The 13,278-nt window shown below is 36.2% G+C and overlaps 1 protein-coding gene across 7 annotated transcripts in view; it reads left to right on the top strand.

The window, feature by feature from the left end:
• Nucleotides 1–12,923, top strand: part of Pum2 (pumilio RNA binding family member 2) — a 92,617-nt gene extending 79,694 nt beyond the window's left edge. For 5 of the 7 annotated variants that reach the window (XM_029559199.1, XM_029559202.1, XM_029559198.1 and 2 more), the window contains 7 exons: nucleotides 948–1,077; nucleotides 3,432–3,566; nucleotides 5,596–5,733; nucleotides 7,106–7,231; nucleotides 7,437–7,558; nucleotides 7,820–8,012; nucleotides 9,942–12,923. In XM_029559199.1, the coding sequence (XP_029415059.1) occupies nucleotides 948–1,077; nucleotides 3,432–3,566; nucleotides 5,596–5,733; nucleotides 7,106–7,231; nucleotides 7,437–7,558; nucleotides 7,820–8,012; nucleotides 9,942–10,073 (976 nt within the window). In that variant the 3' untranslated portion in view covers nucleotides 10,074–12,923. The remainder of the gene's footprint in view (nucleotides 1–947; nucleotides 1,078–3,431; nucleotides 3,567–5,595; nucleotides 5,734–7,105; nucleotides 7,232–7,436; nucleotides 7,559–7,819; nucleotides 8,013–9,941) is intronic. The other 2 variants (XM_008824208.3, XM_008824204.3) reach the window with 1 other exon arrangement.
• Nucleotides 12,924–13,278: the final 355 nt, after the last annotated feature.

Raw genomic sequence — 13,278 nt, 5'->3', positions numbered from 1 at the left:
GCTAAAAGTTCTTAAGAGTAGGAAGTGAACCTTGTATCACCTACAATGACCTTTATGTTTTATGAATTTTATTTATAAAGGTTTCTTTTATATTAAGAGTATTTAGTAAACATGTTGGAAAATAAATGAATAACCAATAAAGTTTTAATCTGATTATAACAAAACCAACCAAAAAGAGATTAAACATTTTTATGTACGTGATTTCTGTCACCTAGCAGTTATTTTAATATGTTAATAAGGAAATGCTTTGTAACTTTTGTCTTTTTTGTTGCAAATTGGCTTTCCACATATAAACTATATTAATAGTATTTCTGAAGCTAATTGTATTCGTACATATATATGTGAAAGAAGAAGTATAATTAATTTTTCTGGACATAGTGTCACACATCTGTAACTCTAGCACTTGGGAGGATAGGCAGAAGAATTATGGGTTTGAGATCAGTCTAGGCTACTTGGTTAAGACTGTCTTTAAAAAACAAAAAACAAAAGGGAGGGACTGGAGAGATGGCTCAATGGTTAAGAGCATTTGCTAATCTTATAGAAACCTTGAGTTTGAGTCTCAGCATCCAGATTGGGGCTCACACAACTTTTTGTAACTCCAGTTCTAGGAGATCTGATGCCCTCTTCTGGCCTCTGAAGGCACCAGGCATGCATATGGTACACACACATTCAAGCAGACACTCATACACATAAGTATATATAATACATAATATTAAATATATGCAATTTTACATATGTATATTAAAGCTAAAGGAAAAGAGAAAAAAATGAAATTTTTTTGGCTGTAGTGGCACATACCTGAGGATAGCCTAGGGTTATATCATAAGACCAATTTTAAAAAGAGAGGAAAAATAGATTGTTGGAGGAGAAAAGAGAGGAAAATATGATTTTTACCAAGGTTGTTTTAGCTTATTGTCATGTGATACTTAATTTTTTTTGCCACATAGATTCATACAGCAAAAACTAGAAAGAGCTACTCCAGCTGAGCGACAGATGGTATTTAATGAAATTCTACAGGCAGCGTATCAATTAATGACGGATGTTTTTGGAAATTATGTTATACAGAAGTTTTTTGAGGTGAGTGTGGTTTTTGTTCGTTTGTTGAGACAGGGTCTCCCTATAGCCCTAGCTGGTTGGGAACTGACTATGCAGACCAGGCTGGCCTTGAATTCAGAGATCCATCGGCTTCTGCCTCCCAAGTGCTGGGATTAAAGGTGCGTGCTACCACACCCGGCTGCATTAATGTTTCTATGATCATCCAGTTTTAAGATAGAACTCTGAAGTTGGGCAGCAGTCATTTTTACATAAAATGCATATAAAACTGGGATAGAATATTTGAAAATCCTCAGGACTAGGGAAATGGCTCATTCAGTAATGTGCTTGCTCTGTAAGCGTGGAGACCTGAGTTTGCATCACTTGCACCTATATAACTAGTCTGCTGGGCAGTGTGTATCTGTAATCCCAGCATTTTGGAATTGGAGACAGGAGGATCCCTGGAGCTCCTGGCGAGCCAGTCTAACTGAATCAGCAACCTCCAGCAGGTTCAGTGACAGACACTGTCTCAGAAAGGGATAAGAGGGGCTGGAGAATTAGAGTGCTTGCTCTTGCCCGAAAATCTGAATTTGGGTCCCAGTACCCATGTAACCAGCTGCAGGGGATCTGATTCCTTCTGGCTCACACGCACACACACACACACACACACATCTAGGCAAATATCTTTTTTATAAAAAAGGGCAAAGTAGAGAAGTAGAAGAATATGGAAAATTATTGTTGAGCATTTCTGTTTGTCTATTAAGAAAAAAAAAACCAAACATGTAGTAACAGATAGTAGTGATGGTTTCACAACAGTGGGAGTATAATTAATACCACTTAATTATACACTTAAAAATGGTTCATGGCTACACATTGCAGCACAAACCTTTAATCCTAGTACCAGTGTGCAGGGATCTGAGGTAAGAAGATCTTGAGTGAAAGGCCTACCTGGGTTGCATAGTAAGGTCCTGTTTAAAAAACGTTTAAAAGACCAATTTCTTTGTATGTGTATATATGTCTATATATATTCTATCAGTTTTTAAAACTACAGTTCTCAGCCTACTTTAAATATAAAGCTTGCTATTAATCCTAATTAATATTTTGAAATACAAAGCATTCATTGGGAGTCTCAGGCGAACCTGTTAATAGATACTACTGTGGTCTTAGGTTTGCTCATGCTTACTTAGTGAAACATTTGTTAGACGTTGACCTAAAAGAGTTTCAAGTGTGTATGGTTCAAAAGTTCACCAGTTAGCCAAGCATGGTGGCGCACACCTTTAATCCAAGTACTTGAGAGGCAGAGACAGGCAGATCTCTGTGAGATCACGGTAAGTTCCTTACCACCTAGGGCTACAGGGTAACCCTGTTTCAAAAAGACAAAAAAAAAAAAAGAAAGTTCACCAGTTAAAGAGGGGGTGGTGTAAGAAATGAAGATGATTCAAAGGTGGCTAAGGGCCAGGCATAAAAGGCACATACCTCGAATCCCAGCTGCTCTGAAGATTGAAGCAGGAGGATTGCAAGTTCACAGTACCCTGAGCAACTTTAGGGGACCCTGCCTCAAGATTTAATAAAAGATTTAGTGGGCTGGGAGTACACTTCAGTGATGAGTGCTTGCCTTGGGTTCAGTCATCAGTACCCCAAATTGTAAAATAAAAAATGTAAAGGTAGGGGCTGGAGAGATGGCTCAGTGGTTAAGAGTATTGGCTGCTCTTGCAGAGAACCCAGTTTCAATTCCCAGCACTCATGGCAGCTAGCAATCCTCTGTAACCCCACTTCCAGGGGATCTGATGCCCTCTTCTGAACTCTGTGGGTATTGCACAACACAGGTGCACTTACATGCATTCAGGCAATAAATTTTTTTTTAATGTAAAGTGGGCATAGTGGCACATGTCTTATCCCAGCACTCCAGAAGCAGAGGCAGACAGGTCTTTGTGAGTTCAAAGCCAGCCCGGTGTACATAGTAAGTTCCAGGTCAGCTAGTGCTACATAGTGAGGTCCTGTCTTGGGCAAAGGGGATGTAAAGAATTATATGAGCCAGTGTAGTGGTGCATTCCCTTAATCCCAGCACTCAGAAGGCAGAGGCAAGAGGCAGGTGATTGTCTAGGAGATTGAGGACAACTTGCACTGTATAGCAAGTTCCAGGCCAACAGAGCCTATAAGGAGGCCCTGTCTCAAAAAAAAAAACAAAGAAGTTTAAGTATGATGGTAAACAAGTAAATTTTAGTATGACTTAATATTTCCCCAAAATAATTTCCAAAAGCATCTCTGAGTCTTAGATTTTAGTCTAGTGTCTCCTCTGTCCATAGTTACTAGTTACTTACATAGTTACTATGGTATCTTAATTTAACGAAACATTATTATGGTCATTTCTTAGTGATATTTCTTTCTTTTCCTTACAGTTTGGGAGTTTGGATCAAAAGTTAGCTCTAGCTACTCGCATTCGTGGTCACGTCCTACCTTTAGCCTTGCAGATGTATGGCTGCCGTGTCATTCAGAAAGCATTGGAGTCTATTTCTTCTGATCAGCAGGTAATTGTAAGTTAAGATAAAGTTTTGTCATGTTTCAGTTTTTTAAATTACTACTTTTTTATATTGACATAATTTTGAAATGACTTAAAGATTTCTGAAAATAGACAAGTCTTTTTAAAAATCTGTCTGAAACACATTACTAATTGGAAGTTCATGATCTTTTGATCTGTCTGTTTATGTCTATGTCTTCAGCTCCTCGAGGTTCTTGAGTGCCTCATGTGGCAAGTGGCTTGCCAAATGATATGTTTTTGCCATTGCCCACTTTTTAATTTACAATTTCAGGATTCACTTTACTATTCTCAATGTTTATTTGGGTTCTCATATTTATAATTTAAGAATTTTAAACCAACTTTTCGGTCTTTTTGAGACAGGGTCTCCCTGTAGTCCCTGCTGGCCTGAAACTATGTAGACCAGGCTGGCCTTGGACTCAAAGATATCTGCCTGTTTCTGCCTCCTGAGTACTGAGACTAAAAGGGTGCACCACCACACCCAGCTAAACTCTGTTGCTTTTCTTTGCAAATTATCCCTTTCTGTTCTCAATTCTAAATACTGTTGTATATCCACACATAACATTTGTTAACATATATACATGTATGCATTATAGGCTAGGAACCACATACAAGAGAAAACATGAGGGTTTTTTTTTTTTAACTTTCTGAGATTGGGTGACCTCGCTTAATATGTTACACTCTCTAGCTCTATCCATTTTGCCAGTATTCTTAACATGCCAGTAATTACATACAAGTCTAACCAGTGACGAAACCTAATAATCCTCTTAAGATTTACTTCTTTGGGGCTGTTGAGATGGCTCAACAGTTCTGAGTAACTGCTGCTCTTGCAGAGTACCCAAGTTTGGTTTTCAGCACCCACACAAGGTAGCTCCTGTGACTCCTGCATACACACGGATAAACTTAGTTTTTGTAAAAATAAAAATTTGCTTCTTTGAGAGAAAAGAGAACACATAAATGAGAAATGTCCTAAGTGGAAAGTCTATATATTTTAGGATCAGTACAATTCCAGGTATATATCCATTGGACTTTTAAGTTAGGAAAATAATCTTTGAAATGGATAATAGTATTGAGATTAAGGTATATACTGTTTTGCCAGATTTTTTATATACTATGTTGCAACACTAGTTAGTAGGTTCTTATGTGATATTAAGTAGACTTTTAATATGAAATTATTACATTCTAATGTATTACATATTACAGTGAAATTATAAGTGAAATTTTTTAAAAGTTCATAGTAATAAGTTTAGGAAGAGTCATTTTAGCTATGCCTTTGATATTTGAAAATATAAAAGTGTTGGTGCTAAGTCTTGGTGAAAACTAGCTAATGTATAGTGGTATGTATTTATTTGGATTCTTAAGCTTGTTATATTTTATGACTTAGTCTATTGTAATTTAGACATAAATTTCTATGTTGTAGGATGGCTTTCTAGGATTCCTCTATAATTATGGGCGAAGGGAATTTTAAAGATACTTTAGCTTTAGATCAGGTGTGTACATCCTCATTTTTTCATAGTACTATTTTTATTCTAAAAGACAACTTATATTAATAAAACACATTATATGAAGTTTTACTATATAAGCATTAAAAAGGAAGAAAGGTGCCCATCAGTAATTAATGGTGAGCATTATTGATGATAGATGAGAAGCATGTAGTTTAAGAGTCCCATTTCTTACTCTGTGCACTTTGATAAACTCATGACGACATTTAAAATGATCCCTTAGGAATAAAGGGGTAGAGATGTCAAATAGGTCACAAATATAAAAGTCTGAAAAACATGTATTAGATAAACAAGACATGCACACAGTGAAAATAGTAATTTAAATACAGCATGTTCAGCCTCATGAGGTTATGTGTCAGTGTGTTTTGTCAGCATTACTGTCAGTACATACTGTATTAGTAATTTGTATCTTGAATGGTTTCTAGACTTTCATATAACAAAAAATATTTCTGAGAGTACTTCGTGCTATCTCTATTTTTGATAGGGTTATTTTGTGAAATAATTATTTAAATGACTTCTTTGCAGAGTGAAATGGTAAAGGAGCTAGATGGTCATGTACTCAAATGTGTTAAAGATCAGAATGGAAACCATGTCGTACAGAAATGTATTGAATGTGTTCAGCCACAGTCTCTGCAATTCATCATTGATGCTTTCAAAGGACAAGTAAGATTGATTTTTGGCATCTAATTTTTTTTATTTTTTTAAATATTTATTTTTTGTATGTAAGTGCACCTATGTTCCAGTGCCCATGGAGGTCAGAAGAGGGCATCAGATCCCTTGGATCTGGAGTTATGGACAGTTGTTAACTGCCATGTGAGTACTGGGACCTAAACCTGGGTCCTCTGCAAGAGCAGCCAGTGCTCTTAACTGCTGAGCCATCTCTTCAGCACCCACATGTAATTTTTTTAACAGAGCATTTTATAATTTGAAAATTAATCTTTTTTTTTAAGTACAAAATTATATCAAACCTAGGATGTCGCTAAAAATAGATAAGATAGTAAATGTGAGCTGGGTGTGGTAATGTCCACCTGTAATCCCTGCACTCAGGAGATGGAGGAAAGAGGATCAGCAATTCAAATTCATTCGCAACTATGGATCAAGTTTGAGGACCAGCCTGGGATATATGAGACCCTGTCTCAAAAAACAAAACAATAGAAAATGAATGCATTAAAATGTCTTGATTCTTTCATAACGTCATTGGCTAGCTTCAGTTTTTTAAGCTGAAAAATGCAGAAAGAATTCACACATTTTTAAATATTATTTTTATTTTATGTGTATGATTATATTGCCTGCATGTATGTAAGTGCACCTGTGTCATGCAATGCCCGAGGTCAGAAGAGGATGTCAGATTCCCGTGGAACTGGAGTTGTTGATGGTTGTTGGCTGCCATGTGGGTGCTGGGAATCGAACCTGGGCCTTCTGTAAGAGCAGCCAGTGCTCTTAACCAGTGAGCCATCTCCCCAGCCCTCATCACACACTTTTAAAGAAGTAATTGCAAACCACAATGTTTGCCAAAATTCCTAAGGGGTGGGGCATGAAAGTATATTAAAAAGTCAAAGTAACTAGCAATTAGTAATTATGCACAAAGTATTTAGTCGCCCCTGGTTACATTGCTAAGCTACCCTTTCTCCCTGCTATCCATTCATTTCCAGTTGTCATAAATCATCAGTCTTAAGGCTATATTCTTTTTATTGTGTTGTTTTGAGTTTTTGTTGTTGTTATTGTTCTGAGGACTGAATCCAGGGTCTTACAGTAACTAGGCAGGCGCTCTACCATTGATCTACACTACATTCTTCATCTCAGTAGGTTTCTTTTGATCAAAATTGTCTTAGCGTCAGCAAGATGGCTCAGCAGGTAATTGTCCTCATACCTGGCAACCTCAGTTTGATTCCCTAGTTCCCTCATGGTGCAAGGAGAGAACTATGAATTCACCACTCCCAAGTTTAAGTCATTGTGTCATCATATACCCGTTAGCCTCATAAAACAGCTCAAAATAATAGAAAATGCACATTTTAATCCTTCTATTTATTTTAAGGTGTTTGTACTTTCAACCCATCCTTATGGCTGCAGAGTAATTCAGCGTATCCTAGAGCATTGCACTGCAGAACAGACCTTACCTATCTTAGAAGAACTTCACCAACACACAGAGCAGTTGGTACAGGTATAAGTTCCCTAGAATTCCCAATGTTTGTCCATTTTAAACTGACTTTTTTTTAAGATATGTAATTTGTTAAACTATAAAAATGAAAAGACAAAATTTATTGTATTCTCTTAATACTGCTGGAGTTTTAGACAAATGATTCACATCCTATAGAATATTCGTAAGGAATGACTGAGGGAAAGTAATTTCTAAATATCTTTTGTAGGATCAGTATGGCAATTATGTTATTCAGCATGTACTGGAACATGGCCGACCTGAAGACAAGAGCAAAATTGTTTCTGAAATCAGAGGAAAGGTCTTAGCCCTGAGTCAACACAAGTTTGCCAGGTATTACAATATTTCCTAATTCTGGAAGTCAGTTCTTTCAACTCCTATGTAATGCATGTAGAATATTTTAATAGACCCATAATTAAATGCATGCATGTCAAGTTGTGGGTTATGATACAAATTTCTGTTTTTAGAGTAATTACAAAGCAAGAGAATTTATCTTAACTCCTATATTCTAGTACATTGAAGTAAATGGAAAAGTCGAGGATATTTGGCTAATCAAAAAAAATTCCATTGCTATGTATGTGCTTTAATTTTTAGCAATGTCGTAGAAAAGTGTGTTACTCACGCCTCCCGTGCTGAGAGAGCTCTACTGATTGATGAGGTTTGCTGTCAGAATGATGGTCCTCACAGTGCCTTATACACCATGATGAAGGATCAGTATGCCAATTATGTGGTTCAGAAGATGATTGATATGGCTGAACCTGCTCAGAGAAAGATAATCATGCACAAGGTAATGTGGTGCATAGTACTTGAATAGCCCCATTTGTGTGGCTTTGGGTCACCCATTGAACTTTCTTAGGTATTCATTTCTCCACATGTGTTAGAACCCATGGATAACTTTGAACAGATATCCTTTCACTAAATTCTTAGGGTAAATCCCCATAAAATCACATTTCATTTCTCATCTGTTTGCTTAGGTTTAGTATTAACCTTCCTTCCCTCAACTTGTTTAGTTATATTTGACTTGTTCATAGGTTGAACAATTATTATAGTGGTAGTATATTTTCCCTCTAAAATTTTTTATTTTGATTTTCATTTTTCTAGGTTGTAGTAGTCCCTAATACTTTTCTTTCAAGCTGCTTTCTTGAGTCTAATAATTCTTTAAGAAATCATTAATTCGGCTGACAAGATGGTTCAGCAGGTAAAAGTATTTGCTATGAAGCCTGTGTAGTTCAATCTCTGGGACCCATGTGGTGGAAGGAGAAAATTGAGTCCCAGAAATTTTCTTTGTTCCACATGTGCATCATGGCATCCCCCTACTACACACACATACACACACACACACACGTAATGTTTTAGAAAAGAAATCATGTGCTGCCGTAGGAAGGCTTGATAGTAAAAAGAACTCTAAAGCTGGGCTTGATGGCACATACCTGTATCCCTACTCAGGAGGCTAAAGTGAGAGGGTTATAAGTTTGATGGTAGCCTGAGCAACTTAGTAAGATTCTGTGCACCTCCCCCCACCACCAAAGAGGGGGGGGGCGACCTAAAAGACATTTTAGTACTCACTCTGGATTAATTCCTTTAGTAAATATTGGACAAAGTTGGACTGCTCTTTTTATCAAGAGAATGTAATCTCAGGGTCCCTTCCTGTCATTAATCTTTGGCAGGGTCATTGCCAGTGCATAATAACTAGTAACTCTTAATTGCAATGCTTTTTTTTTTTTTTTTTTTTTTTTTTTTTTTTTTCTTTTCTTCTCTCTCTCTGTCTTTGTCTTTTCGAGACAGGGTCTCCCTGTAGCCCTAGCTGGCCTGGAACTCACTATGTAGACCAGGCTGGTCTACAAGGTGTGTGCCACCATGTCCAGCCACAATGCTTATTTTTTAAATTTATGTACTAAATTTTCTGCCTTAAGATTTATATTTTATGTGTATGTTTTGCCTGCGTGTGTATGCAGTGCCCATGGAGACCAGAAGAGGGCATTGAGTCCTCTGGATCTGAAGTTTCAAACAATTGTTAGCTACCATGTAGGTGCTAGGAAACAAACTAGGGTCCTCTGGAAGAGCAACCAGTGCTTTTAATCCTGAGCCTTCTCTCTAGCCCCCAACTTTGTACCTTTTTGATTCTGCTAGAGTTCAATCTTGTGCAGCCCATCTATAGTATTTATTGTGCCAACATTGTGTATGGTATTTTAATAGTTCCTGGTTTACTATTTAAGTAATGCTTTAAGAGTCTTTGCATGATTATTTTGGCAGGATGGGTTTCCTGGATGTTGAATTGAAGACAGTAATAGTTCCCTAGGAGTTTCTCTTTCTGCATGTCACATTGTAGTAGTCATTGAAAATTTTTGAGAGCAAATAAAAACCTTTTTGAGCATTTTGTAGATCAGAATTGCCTTTATACAAAGTAAAAGTAACCTTTAGATTTAAAAATTTGAGCAGTGATAGTTCTCTAAGTTACTCAGATTGGAGGGAGATACTTAAGAATTCAGTAGGGTGGTGACAAGGCTCCCAAGTAAAAGTCCCTGCCATCAATCCCCAGGATCCACTTGGTAGAAGAAGAGAGCTGACTCTGGAAAGTTGTCCTGGTCAGTACACACTTGCCGTGGCATGTGCACACCTACATACAAAAAATAAAAATGTAATGAAAATTTTAAAGAAATTAGAAACATTGTAATAACTTAAGATTTCCTAAGGAGATTTTTTTTTTTTCCCCCAGATTCGACCCCACATTACTACTCTGCGCAAATATACATATGGGAAACATATACTGGCCAAGTTGGAAAAATATTATTTGAAAAATAGCCCAGATCTAGGGCCTATTGGAGGACCACCAAATGGAATGCTATAAAGGAAAAGGAGAAGGAAGATGATTTAACCATGTTGAAAGAATGGATTCTCTTTGTGAATTATCAAAACACAACTCAACTATGAATCTTTGATTTTTTTTTTTAAAGCAAAACTATTTATTGACTTTCTTCATCCATTTGTAAATTTTTAAGGTTCTTGTGTATATTTAGGGGGTGGGGTGGTGAATTATAAATTATATTCAGCCCTGAGTGGAGACCTATCAGATTGAATTGCTGGCAAAGCACAGAATGCCTGTATATGATGTAACTGTATCCCCCCAAAAACAAAACAAAAAAGAGAAACTGTCACATATTTTGTAAATTTTTACCTTGTAAAGTCACAAAAATAGTTTTTAAAGGAAAAAAATACAGTATTCTTTTACTAAACTGGCTTGCAGTCTGGTAGGTCTACAACCCCATAGCACAACAGGTTTATAGAGATGTATATAGAATTATAGTCCTTATTTTTTTTCCTTTGCGTGAAGCCTTTTATAACAGATTAACAATCAACTGCATAAATATTATTAATATTTTTAAAAGAAAGTTAAGTTGTATTTTGGTAATTCACAAACTATCATGCAAAGAAAAACTCAACAAGAAAGACAAGAATAAAATGATTTGAGATAAAAGCTATTTACGGTGGATGTGGTTTTAATAAATTACTGCCCTGTAATGTCTCTGGCAATGTACAGAAGAATTGTAAATATTTACCTATGTTACTGTAATGAGTTAGAAAAACAAATCATGGTGATATTTCCATCCAGTTATGTGCACTAAATGAAAAGTTAAATTTTATACTAACTTTTCGATTTGGTTTGCAATGAGAAAGTAAAGATTTGTGTTTTATTCTTAGAGGGTTATAAAGACATGTTAAGGAAGTGTTGAGCTTTATTTTGCTTTTTCTTAATAGATACGTAAAGTAGGAACCAGATAGAGGTGAAGAGAGGCCACTGAGAAGTGATTTTGATAGCTCAACATTTAAGCATGATTACATACATATTCAGATAGCTTTTTTTGCTTCCTATAAATATATGCATTGTGTGTGTAGTAGTAGTTGTAAGTTTACACTTTGAAAGCAGATCTTGTTTCAGTGTTTATTACAAAAGCCTTGCTAATTTAGTAGTGACACTCTCCTTGGTTGTACAGGTGTACATTTGTAAACCTTCATGCTGTAAATGGAATTTGTTTTATCTCTTTGGGAAACATTTGCATTTTAGTGTACATTTACGTCCCTGCCCTCTTGAACCTGGCAATATAGTGTTGTATAATGTAAATTTATTTCTCCAAATTGAGAGTGGTTTTTTAAAAATTTTTTATCTTTATATGGTTTCAGAAGTATGAACCAGCTTTCCTTTTATTATTGTGGAAAACATTTTGTTTTATAACATAGTTGCTGACTCTGTTAATAATATGGACATGCTAGGATTTGGATCACTTTCAATTGAAGTCAGGGTATTGTGCATAATAGAAAGTATTGGACTGAGATTTGGTTACCATGGAGGCCAATGCTTTTTCCATCTTTAAATGTGATGTGACTTTTTTTTGTACAGAAGAGTACTGTATTTTTGAATAGCCTACTCCCAAGTAAGAGCAAATCTGTATGATAACATTTTTTTTTCTCTGGACATAAGACATTATAACAGTAACATGATGTACATTTACAAGCGGCCTTATGTACATTTCCCAACAATCTTTTTAAGGCAAAATTGTGACCATATGTGTATAATTAAAATCGTTTTTAATCCTTTGCCTATGAAAATATTTTGGAAAAAAATTGCTTTGTATATTCAGTTTCTGAAAGATAAAGAAAGTGCTTTGTATTTTGTTGACGTCAGTATTTTGTATAAACATTTATGTTGACCTACTTATGTTTAGTGCTGAAAACTAAAATGAACATGCTATTTCTGTCAGATAAATATGGAAGGGATTTTTTACTAGAAGTTTGCAGAAGAAAAGCAATCTTCTGAGCACAATATTGAGTATAAAGATTTTATCATTTAGTTATTCACATCATGAACCTTAAAATAATGGCATGAAGTTTGGGGTGCCAGGAATAGTTTTCATGTTAATATTGAGTCACTCTAGCTTTCTAACCCAACATTCCTTGGTGAGACCATTATATCCAGTCACTTGTCACCGTTCTTCTCAGAGTCACACTGGTTCATCCGCATGTCCCTGTCACGGTATCAGTATTTTCCCTCACATAATGCGACTCTCTTCTCTACCTTTGCCCACTTCACTTGGCCAGCCTCAGTGTGTCTTGGCCCCAGGTTGAACTTTACTTCCCAGTATCAGCCCATGGTTTCAGGATCAAAGCTGTCCTTGTTGGAGATTGGTAATGGCTTTTATTGTAAAACAACAGCTAATCTTTGTTTGCCTTCATCCGCACCTTTGGTTGGCATAGGCAGCTGTCACTGCACTTTTAGAAAAGAAGTCCTAGAGAAAGTTACTTGGAAACCGAATCCTCCTCTAGCAGTCCTGATGTTCCCAAGCTTTCCAGTGCCGACACCTAATCCTCATACTTTTAGGCATATTCTAGAAAAATACCTGTTCATGTAGAAATTTTATGATCTGCCATTTTTGCTGCCCACCCCATTTCCACCTTTTAGTATGTTGGCATGGAATTTTAGCAAAATCAAAAATAATTTGATTGGGCAGAGACCACTTAGGCTTTACTCTTGAGCGTCTCCTTTTGATATGGATTGTTTCTGGACCAGTTTGTCTAAGTCCTGGCTCTTATTGGTTCATATGAAATGTTATCTTCACTTCTTTGTATATTATGTATAAATTAGGAAATGAAAAATGTGTGAATAACATTGTATGAAATAAACCTGGTCTTGTGTTTTTCTCTAGATAAAATATCCCTCTGTTCCTCAGTTGTAATCAGGATTATCCATTTAAGTTTATTCTGATGTAAGGAAAACAAAAATAATTTTAGTCAGTGGCTGCTATTCTAAGACTCTTAAATCCCATCTTTTGAGAGACTGAAGATCTGTCTAGTTGTAACTACATGGAGAGTATTGACAGTTATATACTAAGTGCATGAAACATACAGCCAGTTTGCTGAGTGATAAAATATCTTCAAGGTTTAGAAGAATGAGTCCCAAAATTTTACATATAGGTATGTGGCTTCTTTTCCACATAATCTTGAGACAGTGTTTAAAGGAAAGTGCCAAAAACTGGTGTCAGGCCTGAATTTGAGGTTTA

Source organism: Nannospalax galili, unplaced genomic scaffold (genome assembly GCF_000622305.1).
Source record: "Nannospalax galili isolate Female #2095 unplaced genomic scaffold, S.galili_v1.0 scaffold69, whole genome shotgun sequence".
Taxonomy (NCBI): Eukaryota; Metazoa; Chordata; class Mammalia; order Rodentia; family Spalacidae; genus Nannospalax; species Nannospalax galili.
The sequence above is the reverse complement of the archived record's forward strand: the minus strand, read 5'-3'. Positions and strand labels throughout refer to the sequence as shown.